Below are 22,295 nucleotides of genomic sequence, written 5' to 3'. Positions count from 1 at the left end.
CGAACCCGAACCCGAACCCTTCGGATGGCTATTTTTAGTTTTTCGCTCTGGCTTTACGCTTGTATTATGTGTATACATATGTGTGTATATTTTTTATGCTGTGCATAAAAGTTGAGTTTATTAATTTTAAAGCGTTGACAAGTTTTACGAGTGCCCTTAAAAGTAGCCACACAAGAACAGAAACTAGGCTAGTAGTGTGAGGCGGACGTGTGCGACTCTTCCGAGTCTGTGAGTCAAGCTGGCTAATAGAGCAGGAATGTGGCCCAATGGAATGGTGACCAATTCAATCAGATCGAAATGCCTGCCAAGCAGCTGTTTCAAGTTTGTTTTCTTCGCTTGGTAAAACTTTTCTTTTTGTTTCTTAGCATTTCTTCGTCAATGTGGTGCGAATCCGTGCATCAAATCACTTAGCAATTACAAAGCCATTCAAAACAAAGCCAAAACAATTTGTTCCATTTGCCTAGCAGTGCTACGAGCCGAGTTACATGGGGTTAGTTGTTTCAAGCCGGGTCTTGAAAACAGTTTGGGGCCGCATCATCGCCAAGAAATGGCCAAATAGAGCTGAGTGCTTTTAGTTTTGCGTTTTTTCTTCTTTGATTCGCAAAAGCAAAATAAATAAATTATAAAAAGCAAATCAAATGCAAAAAAAAAAAAAATAAAATAACAACAATGCAAAAACAGCCAGCGTTGGCAAAGCAAAAACAAATGCAGCCACAGAAAGAGACAGCAAAAGCGGCGGCGGTGACGGCGACGGCGGCCGCGACAGCGACGTAAGCGAAAACACAAAACGCACGGCACATAAATGCTGTTGCTGCTGCTGCTGCTGCTGTCGCCTTTGTTGCTGTACATAGCACACACACTCACTCACAAACACACACGCACGCAAGCCCAGCAGCGACAGCGACGCGAGCAGCGACCACTGCGCTGCTGCTTCTATGCGCGCATATGTGTGTGCGTAAGTGTTTGCTTCTGCCGCTGCTGCCTCGGCTGCGGCAGCGGCTGCGGCTGCTGCTGCTGCCAGAATGCCGCATGCACGTCGGTCATTTGTATTTGGAAACACAATTCCGTTCCGTCATTTGTATTTGGAACGCCGTAGCAGAAAGAAGGACACGAGCGAATAAGCGACGAAGCGTGCGAACGGAGTGGAGCGGCTATTTTAGCTTTTAGCGCCCTTTTTTGTTTCATTTTCTTTGTACATGTAAAATATAAAAAAAATACAACATACGGCAAAAATCAACAACATTTTTGGCAACATTTTCGGCAAAATACCCAAAAACTATTTCGGACTTAAACACAAAAAAACGAAAAACTAAAAACTAAAAAACGAGAAAATTCTAAAAGAAAAACACTAAAAAGTTTTAACAATTAATAACCGCGTTTTGTATTGTTTTCCATTGTGTTCGTAAACATTTTTTTCTGTTGTCACAAAACCGACTACAACAAAAAAAAAAACAAAAAACAAATCTAACATAAAAGTGATCTTGGTGTGAACATAATGTAATGTAACCGAAAAGTATGAATATCCACAAGCTAAAAGAAAACGGTCGAAAAAACTAACCGGCGAACAGCAGGCGAAAGCGAAACGAAATTGTTTTCGCGCTCGCAAAATCAAAATTCTAAATTCGAACACACGCAAAAAAAAAAAAACACTTATCCCAACAGTTCTTCGTTTCGGTTATTTTTTTATGTTATTATTCTTCAGTTGTTTTGTGTTTCGGTGAAGTAGAAGAAGAAGAAGCAGCCGAGAGAGCAGCAAGCCGCTAAACACAATAACTGCACAAAGCAAAGGCGCAGATAAGTAAGCAAAAGCAATAACAAGATCAACAGCGACGAAGATGGCGATGGACAGACATAATGTTGATGATCATCAACCACCACCATCATCATCATCATCGTCGTCGTTTTTGCCAATCAAATTCATAATTGTTATGTAGTTGTATATATATACATTTTTTTTTTCAAGTGTGTGTGTGTGTGTTTGAATGCAAAACTATACGAACACTATGAACACAAAGAAATGTGAAAGCAACCGCAGCAAGAGCAAACGCAACCGCAGCTGCATTTCTAAGAGAGCGCAATGTTAACGCAAAAAAAAAAAAATTAAAATAACTCTCAGCACATGTAAATTTGGCATGCCTTGTATATGTTTTTTTTCTTTTTTTTTTTTTAATGAACAGTGATAAGCAAAAGCTGCAGCTGCGACTGCGTTGAATTCTGCTGCCGCTGATACTCTTAAGCGATCAGCATGCACGCGTTTTTTCTCTCTCTCTCCCGTGCACAAAACAAAGAGAGTGACCGTCTTTTTGTTTTGTGAACTAAAGAACATGCAAAAAAGCCAAGAGGCGAACCGTTAGCTGAGAGCGCAAGCAGTGTGTGTGTGTGTTAGTTAAATAAACTTTTAAATAAATTGAAATGGGAATTAATAATTAAATTACATCAACATTTTTACAGTACAAATACCAAATACATAAAAACAAAAGCTAAATCAAAACTAAACCAAACGAACGGCAAAGCAGCCAACGAAAAAAAAAACAACAACAAAACAACTAGAACAACAGCAACAAATAAAACAAGAGCAGCTGCAGCAGCAGCAACAGCAACAAGAACAACAACAGCTAGCAACAATTAACAAGCGAGCCACATGAGCAGCAGCGCGACGCCAACGCCGACGCAGACGCCAACGCCGACGACTTATGTAGCGTTACATGGCGAGCATAAAAAGTGAAATGCCGCCACTGCACGCGGCAGAGGCGCTAGCCGCCAGCAGCAGCAGCAGCGCAACGGATAGCGGCGGCGGCGGCAGCACAGCAGCAACAGCAGCAGCAGCAACAACAGCAGCAGCAACAACAGCAGCAACAGTTGCTGCTGCTTCTGCTGCCGCTGCTGGCTCTGGCGGCAGCGCGCCCGCAACGCCGAATGCCAATGCAACAATCAGCGCCGCTGCCGACTCCAGTGATAATCAGCCGGGCACGCCGCAGCCAGCAACACAACAGCAGCAGCAGCAACAACAACAGTCGCTAATGGCTGCCGAGGCACAGCAGCAACAACAGCAACAACAACAGCAGCAGCAGCAGCAGGCGTCGGGCATAACGCATCAGCCCTATGCGACCCATCACATGTACCCAGCGCAGCAGCAGCAGCAGGTCTATGGCAGCATCTATGCCAGCGACATGCAGCAGCAACAGCAGCAGCAGAGCTATGCCGCCAGCAGCTACATCAACAGCTACGAGCAATTCTATCAGCAGCAGCAGCAGCAGCAGAGCGCCGTCGACTATGGCAGCGCGTACATTGACTACACGAAAGCCGTGCGCTATCATCCGTATTTGCAGCAGCCCACCTCTGTGCTGCCAACAGCAGCTGTTGCCACAGGAGCAACAGTTGCTGCCGTTGAGGACGCCGCCGCAGTGGCGGCGGCAGCAGCAGCAGTGACAACAACTGCGGCAGCAGCTGGCGCTGCGATGAGTCCGCGCGTGGTCAGCAGCAGCAGCCCCACCTCCACCTCGTCGCATCTGCAGCTGAGCAGCGCCACGCCCAGTTCGCCGGGAGGCGGCTGCAAGCTGCAGTGCAAGAAATGCGGCATACTCAACACCAACGAATCCGAGCTGCAGGAGCACATTGCCAATGTGCACGGCGAGTCGCCGTACGGCAGCAGCGGCTACGCCAGTTCGCCGTACATCAAGGAGGAGATGCCGATGCCGACGCCGACAGCGGTGGCAGCAGCAGCAGCTGCGGCGGCGGCAGCCAGCGGCGAGCTGCTCGACTTGGACTCCCAGAAGATGGTCTATCATCAGCAACTGTTGCAGCAGCAACAACAACAACAACAACAACAACAGCAGCAGCAGCAACAACAACAGCTGCAGCAGCAGCAACAACAACACGATGCAGTTGTCTCCGGGCTGCCGTTGGCGTTGCCAGATCCGCTGCACTCGATGCAGTCGATGCAGCAGCGCGCACTGCACAGCTGGGAGCAACAGGCGCCGCCAGCGGAGGCGGGCCTGCCTGCGTACATGCAGCCGCTGCTAGACAAGTCGCCGCATTATTACGGCTCGCCAAAGCAATCGCCGTATCCGGCGACGGGCGGCATTAAACAGGAATATGCGCTGATCAAATCCGAATATGCCGACTCGCAGCACTATGTGGATAAATCGTTTGATCCGACCTCCGCGGAGGTGACCACCAGTCCCGCCGAGTTTCCCAGCACGACAACGGGCGGGGCACAGGATGGCGGCGTCGGCGGCAATGGGTCCGGCAATGCGGCGCCGTATCGCGGCTTTGAGCCGCCCAGCTCCAGTTCGGTGCTGCCGGCCAACAGTCTGACCGCCAAGGCGGCCACCTGGAAGTCGAATGAGGCGCGTCGCCCGAAGACCTACAACTGCACCGCCTGCAACAAGTGGTTCACCAGCTCGGGCCATCTGAAGCGCCATTACAACACGACGCTGCACAAGAATGCGGTCAAGTCGAGCGGCCAGCCCGATCCGGCCACGCTGCCCATATCTGCCCATCATCATCCCGCACGCGATCCCGTCACGAAGACCAGTCGACGCGGCAATGCTGCAGCCGCAGCGGCAGCAGCAGCCGCCGCAGCCGCCGCAGCAGCAGCAGCAGCGGCTGCTGCTACACAACAAGAGCCGCCAGCGCCGGAGCCGCCCAGAAGTCCGCCCGATTATGGGGGCGGCGGTGTTTGTGGGGCGACGGGCGTGCAGGTGGGCGCCGCCATGTCGCAGTACTCGGCCTCGCCGTCGCCCACCGCCCAGCAGCAGCAGCAATTGGTTGCCGGCAATGGTTATGCTAGCAATGGGCATGGTCACGCCCACTATCATGGCCACTACAACATGCAGCAGCAGCAGCAGCAACAAGTGCAATCGACGACAAACGCTTCACCACAGCATGCTAACAGCAGCAGCAACAACAACAGCGGCAACAGCAGCAGCAGCAGCAACAATCACAACTCCGTTTTGAACGGTCACCCAAACGGGCTAGCAGGTCCCTCCGCCCCAATCAACAACAACAACAACAACAACACACAAATGCCGTCCTCCCAAATGAGGGGCCTGCTGAACAAAACAACAATCAACAACACAACAACAACAACAATAGCCACAGACACAACTATAAAGATCGAACAAATGGAGGACAGCAACTCAGCAATGGTCATGGAGGAGCAGCTGGAGGAGCAGCAGCAGCAGCAGCAGCAACACGTGTTACAGCAGCAACATCACCCACTGGAGCAGCAGCAGGTCAGCTATCTGCTGTCGCGGCCATATCACAGCAGCAGCAGCAGCAGCAACAACAGCAACAGCAACTCGCCGCTTACTATTTACCACCACCACCAGCACCAGCAACAGCTGCCGCTGCAGCAGCAGCAGCTGCAGCCGCCGCCGCTGCTGCAGCAGCAGTTGGAGCTGGACCAGCAGCAGGAGCTGCTGCAGCAGCAGCAGCAGCAGCACCACCACCACCACCACCACCAACTGTTGCAGGCAATGGATTTCTCGCGCACCCAGCCGCTGCTGCCGCCGCCGCCTATGGCAGCGCTGCTGCCGCCTATAACAATGGACTACAACATGCTGGCTTTGGATATGCAGCAGCAGCACAGCAATATGCTGCAGTGCAGCAGCATCAGCACGCAGCAGCAGCCGTCGCTGCCGGTCACTATTACCACCACGCACACGCCCACCCTCACGCCCATCCACACGCACACGCCCATCCACACGCCCACCACCACGCCCACGCCCACGCACACGCACATCAATATGGACATGGGATGCACCACTATGCAGGCGCAGCATTACCTGGCACCACAGCCGCTGTCGCCGCCGCAGCAGCAGCAGCAGCAACTGTTGCTGGTGGACAACAACAGCAGCAGCAGCAGTACGGCCAGCAGCCATACGCCCAACAGCATCAGCAGCAGCAGCAGCAGCAACATCATCAGCAGCTCAGTAGCAGCAGCGGCAGCAACAGCATCGCCTCCGCCGCCGCCGCAGCAGCGGCAGCAGCAGCCGCCGCACATCATCACCAGCAGCAGCAGCAGCAACATCACCAGCAACATCACCAGCAACCACACCAGCAACAACAGCAGCAGCAACATCTCCAGCAGCAGCAGCAGCAACAACAGCAGCAGCAGCAACAACAACACCCTGCCATGCTATCAGCAACTGCCGCCGGTGCTGGAGCACACAATGAGCTATCACACTATTATTGGTAACGAGCCGGGCGCCTATGATGCCTACACCAGCGATGGCCATCAGATATTGCAGCTGATGCCCGCCTCGCTGTTTGCGCCCTATGCCCCCCTCTCGCCCTATTCGGTGGCCGCACAGCGTTCGCCGCAGGAGGGCGACTTGCCGCCGGTGCATACGCTGACCAATGCGTTGCAGGCACAGCAGGAGGCGCAGCAGCAGCAGCATCAACACCATCAACAACATCACCAGCAGCAGCAGCATACAACTTTAACGCTGTTGGCCACGCCCACACCGTATTCGCCCACAGTAAGCAGCTCGCGTGCAACACCAGCCCTCGAGCTGGACATGGTGTCGCTGATGGCACAACAGCAGCAGCAGCAGGAATATGAGCAATATCAACTGCAGCAGCAGCAACTCGAGCAGCAGCAGCATCAGCTTGAGCAGCAACAGCTCGAACAACTGCAGCAGCAGCAGCAGCAACAACAACAGCAGCAACAACAACAACAACAGCAAATGCAACAAACTGTTGCCGTGCTGCCCAAAAAGCGACGTGCTGCTGCTGCACTGTCAGCGGCAGCAACAACAGCAGCACAGCCGCCGAGCAAGAGACGTCGCAACAGCAGCATCGGGTCGACATCGCCACACTCGACAACATTGCCATCGGGTCGCATCAAGTGCCTGGAATGCGACAAGGAGTTCACCAAGAACTGTTACCTCACGCAGCACAACAAGAGCTTTCACTCCGGTGAGTATCCATATCGTTGCCAGAAGTGCGGCAAGCGTTTCCAGTGCGAGGAGATCTATACCACGCATCTGGGCAGGCATCGCACCCAAGACAAGCCGCACAAGTGCGAGCTGTGCCCCAAGCAATTCCATCACAAGACCGATTTGCGGCGCCACGTGGAGGCCATCCACACGGGCCTCAAGCAGCACATGTGCGATATATGCGAGAAGGGCTTCTGTCGCAAGGATCATCTGCGCAAGCATCTCGAAACGCACAATCGCCCGCGTGTTGTTGGCAAAAAGGCGGCAGCTGTTGCCGCTGCTGCCGCAGCAAAGGCTACCGCAGCGGCGGCAGCAACAGCCGCCGCCGCAGCAGCTGCTGCGGCAGCAGCAGCAACAACAACAACAATTGCGAGGCAAACAGTTAGTTGCATGCAACCAGGCAATAAGCTGGACGATGTGGCCGCTGACGATGATAGTTTGCTAGACGACGATGATGAGGACGATAATGATGCACAGCAGCAACAGCAGCAGCAGCAGCAGCAACTGTTGCTGAGCGGGGAGCATCATTTGATCAAAAACGAATTTGTTGATATTAAGCACGAGTACGAGGAGGAGTTTACGGAGGAGTTTCAAATTATTGAAAAGGACATTGAAATGTATTGAGCGCAGGGGTTCGAACTGGGCATAGTTATACATATACATATACATACATATATATATATATGTATGTATATATGTAGGTAGAGCAGGGGGTGTGGGGCTTTGGGTGGGTCTTGGGTCATAAAAGGGGTGGGGCTTGTCTGCAAATGCTCGAGGCTTTGAAAACTGTTTCTGTTCTCTGGTTTTTGTGTATTTCATTTCATTTTAAATCCTAGCACAAAACTTTTGGTAACAACTTTTTATTGCACCTGCGGCAATAAATTGTTATTAATTTGTTTTTCTTTTTGTATTTTGTTTCTTGTGTTGCAACCAATTTTTATTGCACTTGCAGCAATAAATTGTTTTACTTGCATTTTGATCAAAGCCTTTAGCCTTTGCAGACACGCCCACTCAGCACAGCTGTAATTAACTAAACTTTTGCCATATATGAGAAAGAAAAACAAACAAAAAACACACACACAACTATAACTATGAAATATTTAACTATATAAATATATATATATATATATTTATATATCTATTTTTTTGTATTCGAAATTCCTAATTGTTGTAGCAGCAAATTTAATTTAATGACAAACAAATTTATGTTAAATTGTATTATTATTATTAATTATGAATTAATTATTGTATTATTTCTTGTCTTAGTATTTTGTAATTTTTTTTTAATTAACCTTTTTTTTTTTATTGTTTGTATAATTAACTTTTTAAGGCCGCGCATACCTCAAAGACAAGTAGAGAAACGAAAAGAAAAGAAAAGAAAAGAAAAGAAAAGAAAAAACGCTTAAAGAATGCAACACACACAAACACAAATCAGGGCAGAACCATATATCTATATATGTCTATATCTATATATATATATATGATAACTGTAACATTATAGGCAACTATCGTATATGTTAGCGCACAATTTAGTTGATTGTTTTTTTTTTTTTTTTTTTAATTAATTAAAATTAGTTGTTGTTTTTCTGTCAGCCTGTAAACCATAAACTCGAATGCCATATATAAATATGTAATGCCAATTGATATATAGCTATATACTATATATATATATATATACATAGGTAACACTAGCCTACAAAACGCCAAATTGTCAGCAAAAAAATGAAAACAAAACAAAAACGCAAATATCAGGGATAATATTTACACTTAACAGTTATAGTTCTTACATAGAGACAGACGTATATATATATATACATATATATATATATATATAGATAATTATATATATATATATATATATGTATATGTAGAAATTGCGTATTATATATATTTATTATCATTAATTTCTAATTTATGCATTTCTTTTGTAAGCCACAAAAATAAACGAAAAATAATCCATTTATATTTACATTTTTTTCGTTTTAATTTTCTTATAAGTTAAAAAATTGATAATTTTTTAATAATTTGCCTTAACGTAATACTCAAAACAAAAAGGAATACAAATTTGCCATTAGCTTTATGTTTATTCATGTTAAAACCAATTTTTTGAATGCACAAAACAAAAAACTTCCTTAAAATTTGCTCCATATTTTTATATAGTTTATACACATAATTTCTTATTATTAAATTTATATAAATATGTACGTCTTTTTTTTTTTTGTGTGTAACTAGCGCAACAAATTTTTTAACTACTTATATATATATATATATTTAGATATTAGAATTAAAAAGAGCGCAAAGCAAAAAGAAAAGACAAAGACAAAGGAATGCGCGAAGAGGCAGAGGCAGAACGGAAGAAAGACGGAGACGCGTACCAAACCAAGATCTATAAAAAAGCAAAATAAATTATTGAAAATGTTTCAAACCAAAAAAAAAAAAATCACACAACTTTATAATTTTTCTTATTTCTTTTGTTTATTTCTGGTATGCATTTGTTAAATATTATTTTTTTCAGTTTATTATAAATATTTTTTATGATTTTTATTTACAGTTTTTGGTTTCATTTCTGAAGGAACAGAACAAGTCCATTTATCAAGTCCATGCTTTTTCGCATACTCTTCCAGTGTGGGGTCTTTCCAACCACGTGACGTTTATGGCGTCGAGTAGTTTGGTTCTTTTGCAAAACATGCAGTTAAACATGTCTCTCCGATCAGATCTTAACAACTAAACGAACTGAATCTGCGCTTGAGCCAAGCACTCGAAATTTGGTACAGATCTGACCTGGGCTAGCACAAGGCTATATATACTGTATATATATGACTATATCATTTGATTCTTGCTAGAAAACTACATTATATACATATGGAAAAACAATCATGTTATTCTAGAGAAAAAGCCTTAACTTTTAGATATTAGGCAGATTTATCAAAGGGCTTTAAGAGAATTATATCTGGCCGATTCTGCTGAGCTACAAAAAGAAAGCTCTGATTGGCTTCTTTTATATATATTGTATATATATATAGGTATAGATGTGGTATATATGAAGGTATATATATATATATATATAGATATAGACATAGTAAACACAAAGGTGTATATATATGTATAGGTATGTGTATAGTTTATACACTTAGTTGTATGTATGTGTGTATACATCTAGGTATATGTAGGTATAGGTATAGCCATATATATGTATGCCTATATATGCACAAAGTAAGGGCATTTAAAAGTCGCTCAGCTGCGCGTCGGTCGTGCGCTGAACTTCTTGTTAATTTTGTTAATTATTTTTGTTGAAATTTATTTTTGTATTTTGTTGTTGTTGCTGCTAGTTCCAAAGAAACTACGTGCGTGTGTTTAAATATTATTTTATTTTTTTTTCTTGTTTTTTTTCCATACGAAAGTCGAGACGCAGGCAAATTGTGGCAAGCCGAATTTTAGCGACGCGCCGTTGATCGTTCTGCAAGAGAAAGACATGTGCACGTGTAAGCACATATACACATACACACACATGTGTGTGTGTGTGTGTGTGTGTGTGTGTGTGTGTGTGTGTTTATAGATAGTTATGTATATGCTTATATATGGCGAATTCGGTTCCTTGTGGCACAACAACGACAACATAGAGCATAGGACAGCTGCAGCCAAAAGCTTGAGATAGTTTGCTAGCTAGGCTCTAGTTCTGGCATATATATATATATATATATATATATATATATGTGTGTGTGCTTAATATATCTTTTTGTACTTCTCTGGTAACTGGCTGTGCGCTTTATGGCGACATCTAAGTGCCTCGGCAACAAATCATAAGCAGCAAGCAAAGTATCTTTGTATCTGTATCTGGCAAATGCCAAAAAAAAGAAGAAAGAAATGAAATGAAAAAAACATGAAAACCAAAGACAACGCTAGCAACATAACACGCACACATGTGGCCAGCTGCCTGTCTCTGTGTGTGTGCGTGTGTGTGTGTGTGTGTGTGTGCAGGAACAGCAGTAAATAGCCAAAAAAAAAAGTATATACACACACAGGCGCAGCAAAGACAAAGTAGAAGAGACAAACGAAATGTGCGCGCCACAGCAAGCGGCAGCAGCAGCAGCAGCACGAAGCACGCAGCGAGTGTATCTCAAAGATACGCAAACAGCCAAGCGACGCGACGCGACGCCGAAGTTGAAGTTGAAGTTGCGCGCCTGCGCAGCAGCGACGGCAGCGTCGGCAACGTCTCCGACTATGGCTATGTCATCATAACATACAACGTCGTCGTTGCCGTTCGTTGTTGTCGTTTGTACACTGCGCGAAAGGATCTAACCAAAATTGAATTTGCTTCAAATTATCTGCTAACGAGCATATATTTCTTCCATTTAGCTAGGCTCCAATTGTTTTTTTTGCCATTTCTGTCGAGCAAAATCCAGAAAAAACCTATTTTTTTTTTTGGCTCTGTTAATGTTCATAAATAATCTATTTGAGAACCCTTCAAATAGCACCGATTTTGTATGATCTTTGAGCAAGGAAGCATAGATATAGCATAACTATATAAATCCTTAAAATAGCACAGATTAAATATGTTTCTTGAGCCCGGCTTTCGCTCTGGGCTGGCACAATCTGTTCCCATATAGAGTTCACATTCTCAAACAATCAATATATCTATATCTATATCTAAATCTATATCTATATCTATATCTATATCTATATCTATATCTTTATCTATATCTATATCTATATCTATATCTATATATCTATATCTATATCTATATCTATATCTATATCTACATATTTCATATCTATATCTATATCTATATCCATATAAACCCTTTAAATAGCACAGATTCAGCTTGCTTTCAACAGCAAAGTGTGTCGAATCCTTCTTCTCATTTATCATTTGCCTTACTAACACTTCCTTTGATTGGCTTACATGTGCAGATGCCACAAATTTCGTTCAGTGTATTCGTATCTGTGAATTTCTACTTGCTGCTGACGCTGCTTCTGCCCTTTGGCTGTTGTTGTTGTTGTTGTTGTCGCGTTTGTTCTCGCTGTGCGTTTTTCTTACGCGGTTTGTTTGTTGAACATCAAACTGGTTTCCTGTACATATGCTCATCCAGCAACAACAACAACAGCAGCAACAACAACAACAAGCGGCAGCAACAACAACCATCTGTAATTTTAATTTTTCGGCAAGGCAGAGATTTCGATCGACGACGACGACGACGACGTCGCTGCCCAGGTAGAAATTGTGTACCTTTATATTGTTTGCTTGCGCTGCCTTTGTGTGTGTGTGTGTGTGTATCTTGTAGATAGCTCGAAGACAGTAGACACACACACACACAGACTCATGCGCTGCTCTCTTTGTTGTGTGTGTGTGTGTGTGTGTGTGTGCGTAATCCTTGCTGCCTTTTCCATGTTTTTCTGCTGTTTCGTCGTCTTCTGCTTATGTGTTGCAACAACAACAACAACAACAACACGAGCTGTTACCATGATTCATAGTTGTTGCCGCTGCCGCTGCCACATATACATATATATAAATATATATATATATATGTATATACACATACACGTAGACCGACTATGTATCTGCAGCTCCTTTCATATATCTATATATATGTATAAATATATATATATAAAAAGTCTTGCATTGCTCGGAGCCAAAAACTCTCTGCACAATAGCTGCCTGTCAAGGCTTTTGTCTGCGTATCTGTATCTTTGTACATGTAGCTGTATCTGTATCTCTCTCTTTCTCTCTCTGTGTGTGTGTGTGCAAATATCTGTGGCATACATTCTCATAGAACAGCCGTCGCATGTTTTTCATGTTTTTCTTCGCCTTTGATTTTACGATCGTTGCGCAAATGCTGCTGGGCAGGATTCGCATTTTAGCTGCTGCCCCAGTCCCAGTTCCAGTTCCAGTTGACAATTGCCGGTTGAATTTGTTGTAGTTATAGCCAACTGATACGCTGCCCCGCCCCGCCCCGCCCGGCCCGCCTCACCTTGCCTCGCCTCGCCTCTGGGCACATGTGTTTTTGGCTTCCATTTGAGCTGTTGCTTCGCTCTTTTCTTTTCGTCGGTTCGCGGTTTTTGCTTTTGTTTTGCAGCCGAATCCTTGCCGCCTTGCTGCCTTGCCGCCTTGATCCTGCCCCGCCCCGCCCTTATCATAACTGTTTAACAGCGCTCGGGCAACCTTTTGCCTTGATTCGCCCCATATTAATATATAAAATATATATATATATATACTTATATTATGTGATAAATTAGTTATATGCTCGATATACTTATATTAATTTATTTCTGTGCCCGCTGTCTGACACTTGATTGACTCTCTTATTAACCCATGTTGCGCCGCGCATTACTGTATATGGACAACAACAACAACAAAAGAAAAAAACAGCAAAAAGGTTAAAATTTGCCTAATTCCAAAGGGTCGGATCGGGTCGGGTCGGGTCGGGTCGAGCCCGAGCTTGACATCTAACACAAAAACTCAATCAAATTAGCGGCAAATGTGAATTATGTCAAGAACCAAAGCCCAACCCCCTTGCCCCAACTCACCCCCCCCCCCTCCCCACCCCTCTATCGCCCCACCCACTAGCAGAGAGCGACCGATTTTCACATTTTCCACGAAACTGTTAACTGTCGTTTCCATTTGACTTTTCCTCCGAGCCGCATTTTTGGTCTTCTTTTTACTTTTTGTGTGTGTGTTTTTTTTAATTACCAAACATTTGACAGCATCCTGATGCTTATATTGTGTTGTCTATAAAGTGAAGATACACACACACACACACACACACACACAGTCTTAACCTTTTTTGGTTTTTGGCTTTTTAGAGAGAAAAATGTTGCGTGTGAGCGTGTTGCTAGAGAAATCAACCCCCGAAATAGCGTTAGATATTTGATTTGAACAAAATTCAATGCCAGCAATAGCTAGAAGAAGCAGATAAACCAGCAGAGCATAGCATGGCCGCCATGCTGCATCATCATCATCATCAGCATCATCATCAGCATCATCAACATCTTGAGCTCGAATCTTGAGCATCTGCCAATGCTGCGCCTCTGCCTGATGCTCTTCCCCTAATTTCTATCTATCCTCCCGAAACTGTGATATACAATTGCCAATAATGGGTAGTTAGAAGGTTGAACGCGTTTCAAATACGAAAAAAAAAAATTGATTTTACTACTCTTCTTTCTTTGTTATATAGGGCTTTCATATAGTATATACACTAGAGAGTAGGGTAAATATATTATATCAATAATAATATCAATTAGTTTTCTAGCACTGGAAATCTAGTCTTAGTTGACAAATCACATTCATGATTCGATCTGATCTTTTGTTCATCAAAAATTCGTAAGCCAATCCCTGTCTTTGCACATACTTACGTCCAGATCTTGGCTAAGACCTTAGCTTGTCATATATATTATCCGGGATAACAGAAAATATCTGCTACACTTGATATTTACCCAAAAGTTGGCATATACCGAATATGGTTGGATAAATGTATGGCAGTATATTGGCCTTAACGAAAATATGCTTAGATAAGTATATTTAGATGAATGTAAATTATCGAAGCTAGATCAAAAGTTTTTATATCAGCTTTTGGTTCGTCTGTTTCTTAAACTGTTTTGCTTTACGATTCATTTCAGATTTCGCACTCGAGTTAACTCTAATTGAATTGTTAAGATTAGAATGTTCGTTAATTACGACATTTAAATAGAAATAAATGACTTGAGTTGACAGTCTGTTATTGATATAATAGGTATAATAATCACAATAGAGTCCACAGTCACAGTAACAATATAATACCCTATATCTGATATTTTGATATTCAAAACTTTTGCTGCAGTTCGTTTGGCCATCAAATCATTTAAATAGATTTTTTTTTGTAAATGTGCTCCCAAAACAAATCCTGTTCTTCGGAGTATATTGTAAAAAGCAAGTCATGCTCTTTGGAGTCTCTCACACAAGGAGCAGCTCTTTGCTTGGCTCATGATATCACAAAAAAAAAGAAGAGAGAAACAAACTTGCAACATTCTTGAACAGTTGCCATGCATTGTTTTTTCCCACACATACTTAGCATATTTATGTGTACATATGTGTGTGTGTGTGTGTCTGTGCATATGTTTGTTTAATTATTATTAATTATTGCAATCAATTCGCAAGAAGAAACCACCCACAAATGCAAATGCGCACACACGCACACACACACGCACAAACACACGCACACGCGCTGTCAGCTGGCAAACAAAAGACTTAGGCAACGAACTTGGCCTTAGCAGCTTCCTCTCAAAGCGAAGCGCCAAAAAAATTGAGAAAAAAAATATATCAAATAAAATTTTGCAAAAATAATACAAAAATAAAGCACACAGGCTGCCAGGCTTGGAGGCTTTAGATGCGCAACTATAATAAAACTTTATATGTGGCATATACACACACTCACATGTGTGTGCGTGTGTGTGCGCGTGTGTGTGAGTGTGTGGCTAAGAAGGAGCGTCAAATGGCGCACAGCTGCGCGAAGCCAAGCCAAGCAACATTTGCTGTTGCTCACAAATTGTTGCTACATTTTGACTGCTTGTTGTTGTTGTTGTTATTATTTCATGTGTGTCCTAATTCCAATTCAACAGAAATTTTTGTCTCACAATCACCAAAAAACACACAGAAATTTATATATAAAGTAAAGCGAAATAAATCTTAGAGCCGAGAGCCAAGCAAAACGAGTTGAAATTAAGAGAAAAAAACAATCAACAAAAAAAAAGTTTAGGCTAAAGTTTTGTGTTGTTGTTGTTGTTGTTGCTGTTACTGTTGCTGTTGTTGCTGTCGGCGCTTTATCCGATTTTGTGCTGTGCGCTGCTTGTTGTTTTTTATGACGAGTTTCCGCTAATTGCTGATGCGCTGCAGATTAAATGAAGCAGCGACAATAACAACAACAACGACAACAGCTCCGCTCGAATGGGGAGCACGCCCAGCGCGTCGAGACGCAAAATGTCACAAAAAAAAAAGAAGCAAAATAGTTATCTATGTGTACCTATCAACAAGTAAGAGTACGCTAGTCGGGAGTGCACGACTAGGAGTTACCCTACAGCTGAGCTGTGCCTCTGCCAACCTTTGGCCCAGTCACAGCTTGGCATACACTACGAAGCGGCAGATGCTTGCTCCTGCCTGTTGCATACATTTGCACATAACTAATATGCCCTTTCTATTCATTTTCTAAGGATTCAGGGCATAAAAACTGATATTGGAACATCTTGACTTGGCAAACAGATTTGCTAAGCATATTCACAATACAAATAATACTAGAAATATGTTCCATTTAAAAGCATTATTTCTCACGCTTGGCTAGAGGCAAGAGGAGGGGGCGGGGGAGGAGTAGGAGTTCAGTTATGTGGTGGACCAGCTTGCAGCATGCATATAGTATGTATTACAGTAAGGCCAGCGAAGCGTGTGTCGTGCTTGTCAGTCAATGTTCTGTCTTATCGACAGCCGCATGCGCTACAGCCAGCCATGCCGAGCCTATCGATGGGCATTAGACAAACGCAGAGGTAAATCTCTGTGTGTGTGTGTGTGTGTGTGTGTGTGTGTGTGCGTTAATGGCAGCAGCTGCTGTAACAAGTGTTCACTGTATGCGCAGCGCATGTAAGGGTCGTTTAAATCGAAGCCAAACCCTTGCTGCGGTTGCTCTTTAACGCCGCGGCTGCGGCTGCGGCTGAGTCTTTTCCTCAAGTCTTACACAGCGCGAAACGAAGGGTGATTAACAGAACGATAAACATTTTATAGTCATGGTTTTTAATCAAAAAGTTTCGTTTGAACATAGACATAACAGTGGCGTATTATGTTAAGCTGCTGTTATTATCATGTTTTGTTTTACATAACATATGGCAGCTGTGAGTACCTGGCACTGTTGGCAACAGTTATGCTACGTACTTAACAGTCAAAGCTTATGTTAAGCAGCCGTAAGCGCAATATGCTTTAAAGCAAAAACGTTAGTTTGAACATGGACATATTACATGTTTTGTATTGCTTTACATTTAACAGCTGCGTGTACCTAGCACTATTGGCAACAGCTATGTTATTAGCTTAACAGTCTTAGCTTATGTTAAGTAGAGCTGTTCGGCTAAGCGACTTTAAAGCTGAATGTTAAGTGCAGATTCTGATCAAGATTGAATTGAACTGCCTTTTTTGCTGCAGTGTATGGCCTGTCGAACACACACACACACACACACGCACACGCACACAAAGGCCAGTGAAGAAGGGGCAAGCCGAAATTAGAAAAGAAAAAAAAGGCGTATCGCCGTGTTTGCTGCCTCAACTCTGGTTGTTGCTGTTGTTGTTGTAGCGCTTAGATTGTGGGCCAGAATGAACGAGAAAAACAACGAAAATAAAAAGCAGAGAATTATACGAATTATAAGAATTACGCTGAAACTGAAGAGAAAGACATCTTATAGATATCAGATTATGGTGCTGCGTTAGCCTAAGCTAATAATTCTAGCACACCTTGTGTGCGTGTGCGTGTGTGTGCTGGTGTGTGTCGGTGTGTGTCGGTGTGTGCATATGAGCATAATGAGCTATAATTGGATTAAAGATTTATTTATTGTTGTATTTCGTTTCGTACAACAATTTTACATTCGCCTGCGCCAGCTGGGCGCTGGCAACAACCGGGCCAACAATCGACAATCGACAACTGAGAGCTGAGAACTGAGAGCTGAGAACTGAGAATTGAAAGGCGAGATCTGAGCTCTCGTGTTGAGAGATCGGGCACTTTGTATCGACATTGACTAATTAGCGGGTCTCTCTGGGCAATGTTTGGATAATTATTATTACTGGCGAAACACATTTGCATTAATCTCGCTTCTCCCTTCTTCTCGGCTTCTGCATCATCACTTATTATTTCTTCTTGATCTCGTCTTGTTGCAGCTACCGCCGCATCCAGCAGCCGGCGGCCAACAGTGAAGCGGCAATATCAGCTCCAGGGCGAGGGCCAATACCAGGCGCAGAACCCGAACCAGATGAGGAATTACAATGCCCAGAAACGGATCAAAATTTAAAGTAAATTGATTATTTCGGCAAGTCCGGGGCGACGAAGTTTAGTATTATAATTATACCAACTATCTAAATTACGTATGTATTGTACGATTATGTATCGAATAGTTTTAATCTACCCAAACCCAAACCCAACCACGATCCCAACCCGAAGACCCCACTCTAAAAGTGTGTCTAAAATGTGCCAGGAAGTTCTAAATTCTTCCATCAATGTTGGCATCGATGTTACGCAAAATTTTATGTAGTATTTTTAAGCACAACCTTTTGCTGAATAGCACAATTTAGTACATGTACTAAAGGTAGTACAACAATTAGTACAAACAATTCGGCAAAACAGCTTTGTGTCTGTTCTAAATTGAGTAAAGAGCACAAACTGTTAAAGTAATAAGAAATACATCCACGCAGTTGTACTAAAAAGTGTACTAAGCAATATATGCGATTTACATGGCAAATATTAAATTTAGTACCTTGTACTAAAATGTGTACTATATAGAGTACACGCCAGAACTTACCAAAAACGGAGTGTTTGTCCTTTAACGCATATTGTACTAAAATATACTAACATGTTCTAAAATGGAGTAGTGCGGCAAGTCCAATTACATTTTGGAGATTTAATGAAAGTGTCGAATGTTAAGAAATAACTTCTAAAAGCTGTACCCAATTTAGTACATGTACTAAATATACAACAAACATAAAGGATCACTTTCAGCAAACCCAATATAAATGCACTAAAACTCGGTGTACTAAAACAGTGCTAAAATGAATGGAACACGTACATAAGTCAATAATAGCTAGAAATGCATTGTACATATAAAATGTGTATGTGTTATGACAATTATAGTTTCTGATCTAAATTAGTTCACTCGGTTTTTTTTGTTTTTTTTTGTTTTGTTTGGTTTTTGAAGATAAGCTCCTACATATACATATACTTATATCAACAATGTGCATATCATTTTTTGGGCAAGTTAAAACAATAATTAAGCTTAAATAGCAAAGGTTAACTAAAAAATAAAACTAAAAAATAAATTTTAAAAAAAAGACAACAGCACAAGGCAATAATTTTAGTTCAATTGATTTCGATTGGAATTTTGATTTCAACATGTTTCAACTGTGCAATACAAACAAAAACAAAACAAAGGTTAAAACTAAATTTAGTATACATATACATATATATAACATTTTTTTTTAAACATATATACATATATACATATATATATATATATTCATTTATGTATGTACGGCAAGTCCTAGTGTAAGCGCGAATACCTCAGCCGAACAAGAGCGAATTCTATTTATAGAAAGATATAGCAAAAATAACTGAACAACAGCAAATGAAACAAATGATCAACTGCAGCTCAAGCAACTACCTCGTTAACAATAAAAGGAACAAAACTGAACGAAACAACAAAGAAATTTAACATAAATCTGGCATGAATATATCAATTATATAGTATATATATATATATATATATCTCTCTCACGAATACGTAAAACTTAAACAAATAACAATTTATACGAATTGCAAACAAGTTAAATTAAATGTACATTAAATTTTAATTGTTTATATATATAACAAATTATATATATACACACACACATATATATACATATATACATATATATATATATATAGATATATATATACTTATACATATATATTTAGCGTAGCAGCCCCCCGCCCCGCCCACACTTCCGCGTCAGCGAATTTTTTTCCATGTTGTCATCAGTTTAAATTTGAATATTTACAAAAAAAAAAAAAACACATTTTGGCCAAATCACATTTTGTTGCACACATATGACAACAGGCGTGTCTCACTGGGCGTGGCCGTGGCTGACGCAAGGCGTGGCTCTGCCGCCCACTAACCCCTAAAAACCAAAAAACAACAAAAAAAAAAAAATGTTTCTCATCCTTAAACGTAGTTGTAGTTGTGCATCTATTTCAACAACGAAAACGAATTGAAAATTATTTCAAATAAAATATATATACATAAAAAAAAAAAACAACAAAATTGACACAAAAAAATAACAAGAATGTTTTAAGCGATATTTTCATTTATTGAATTTTTATTATTTCCTCTTCAATTTTGGAACTTGAAGCAATACACGAAGCATTTTTTTTTTGGTTTCATTTCTCAAATTGACTTTGAAGCGAAACATATTTGAATTATGTAGCAACTACATGTTAAATTTTAGCAATTAATTATTAAAAAAAAAAGAACGAGGAAAAAGAAAAGAAGAAAACTAAGAAATCAAGTGAAAATGTATGCCAAATAAATGTATTTGAAAGCAGGCAAAATCAGGACAAGGCAAATGGAAAACTGCAAAGAGAACTTTGAAGGCACCAAAAAGAAGAAAACGAGAAAAAACTGTTAACTTCGGCCAGCCGAAGCTCAAATACCCTTGCAGACCTAACCTCAAATGCGTTATAGTAATCCGTCTAATCCGATATTATTTAACATTTCAACTGTTCTTCAGTCAGCCTGACGAGAGCTCATCTGACATGTTAAACCGCATTTTGAGTATCTTAATCAAGAATCTTTTTCCTGCGATTGAAGCTATATAGTTATCCGATGCTTATCCCAACAAAAGCTCAGTTTGCGAACAAACTATAGATATATATATATATATATATAGATTCCCGTATATGTCAGATCTGCAGACAAATTGACTTCGTTTAGCTTGCATACCCGATTGTAGCGAAACTGTTAGGGTATACACCCCAAAAAAAGTAGCCGACTTTGAAGCCCTTTGTTTCTAGTATTTAAAATCCAGAGCTCTATAAGAAATACTAACAATAAATAGAACAAGGAACCGTGTACCTCTCAAAACACCTGGCTAAGGGCAATTCGAATTTAGGATTCCGATTTCAGCTTCTAGTCGGCGTAATAGTGTGCATGTGTGTGTGTGTGTGTGTGTGTGTGAGTGGGTGTGAGTGGGTGTGAGTGTGTGTATTTGTACATTTTTACATACTCAAAAGGAAAAGCCAAGTAAATCAATATACAGTAACAATTTTTTGCACTCTATAAGTTTTAACGGTATTATAACAAAGGCGAGAAATTTAATGAAAAGTTATAAATGAAAAGTTATATGTATATCAATTTTCCTTAAACTATATAAATGTATTTCAAATAAATGGTAATGTGTAGTAAACGGCAAACCGCTCCATAAAAAACAAAAAATAAAAAAAACTAAAAAAATATATATATTAATTAAATTGGGGCAACATTCTCAGCAGCAACATGAATTTATGACAACCAGATAAGCAAGGAACTTATATACCAAATATATTATATATATATATATACAAAACGAGACATACGTATGCGTGTGCCACATATAAGAAAGTACATCCAAGTACGACTTAAGAGCAGGCATATACCATTTACCACAAAGCACAATGAGCACGATCATGAGATTGAAAGCACAAAACAAATTACAAAATTGTCAAAACTATAACCAAAAAAAACAAAGTGTGAAAACAAAATATATATATATATATAAAAACAAAAAATAAATAAAAAGAACCGATTTTTTTTTGAGCCGAAATAAAGCATAAAGCAATGTAAACTACAAAAAAAAAGAAGAAATCTCTTGTATTATTTTGCTTGGGTGTACTTAGGGGTAGATCTAGTAATAATTATATGTTATACAAGAATATTGTTGCCAGCTCTAGTTGGCAAATTGATCAAGAGACCGCACGACGGACAAAGATCCAAGCCTCGTGCAAATCTGATGAGATTTGACCAAGTTATGGGGTTATGTGCTTATTTTTGTATGAATGTATGTATGTATGTATGTGTGTGCGTGTGTTTATGTATGATTGTCTGTATATATGTATGTATGTATGCATGTAAATTATCTTATAAAATACCAATAGCAGATACCAAATTGTCTTGTTGCGCCGCAAATTTAAATAAGAAAACGCATTTATTAATGCTGCCCTCCTCCTCGATTCTCAAAAATGTAAGTAAGGCTTGCAGGCTTCACCTATGAATAAGGCGCAGGCGGCTCCAACGCAAGTAGCCGAGGAGCATGGCGGAGGAGGAGCAGGTGGCGGAGCAGGAGGCGTATGTTTCTGGGTATGTAGGTATGTAGGTATGTAGGTATGTAGGTATGTAGGTATGTAGGTATGTAGGTATGTAGGTACGTAGGTATGTAGGTATGTAGGTATGTAGGTATGTAGGTATGTAGGTATGTAGGTATGTAGGTATGTAGGTATGTAGGTATGTATGTATGTATGTATGTATGTATGTATGTATGTATGTATATATGTATGTATGTATGTATGTATGTATGTATGTATGTATGTATGTATGTATGTATGTATGTATGTATGTATGTATGTA

The 22,295-nt window shown here is 41.4% G+C and overlaps 1 protein-coding gene across 2 annotated transcripts; it reads left to right on the top strand.

Moving 5' to 3' along the window:
- The first annotated feature begins 1,067 nt into the window (after window positions 1-1,067).
- zld (zelda) lies at window positions 1,068-18,746 on the top strand. Of its 2 annotated transcripts, XM_064691085.1 has the most exons (3): window positions 1,068-1,798; window positions 2,452-6,924; window positions 17,824-18,746. In XM_064691085.1, exons 2-3 carry the CDS (start codon window positions 2,706-2,708, stop codon window positions 17,952-17,954), a joined length of 4,350 nt encoding a protein of 1,449 aa, XP_064547155.1. In that variant the 5' UTR covers window positions 1,068-1,798; window positions 2,452-2,705; the 3' UTR covers window positions 17,955-18,746. The 2 variants fall into 2 exon arrangements, with proteins under 2 accessions (XP_064547155.1, XP_064547154.1); XM_064691084.1 differs by lacking the exon at window positions 17,824-18,746 and having other exon boundaries at window positions 1,069-1,798; window positions 2,452-7,667.
- The last annotated feature ends 3,549 nt before the right edge of the window (window positions 18,747-22,295 follow it).

The sequence above is a fragment of the Drosophila montana genome, unplaced genomic scaffold (assembly GCF_035044405.1).
Source record: "Drosophila montana isolate Dmon_TW-CO22-7 unplaced genomic scaffold, ASM3504440v1 contig_3325_1, whole genome shotgun sequence".
Taxonomy (NCBI): domain Eukaryota; kingdom Metazoa; phylum Arthropoda; class Insecta; order Diptera; family Drosophilidae; genus Drosophila; species Drosophila montana.
This window is presented reverse-complemented; position numbering and strand designations above follow the sequence as displayed.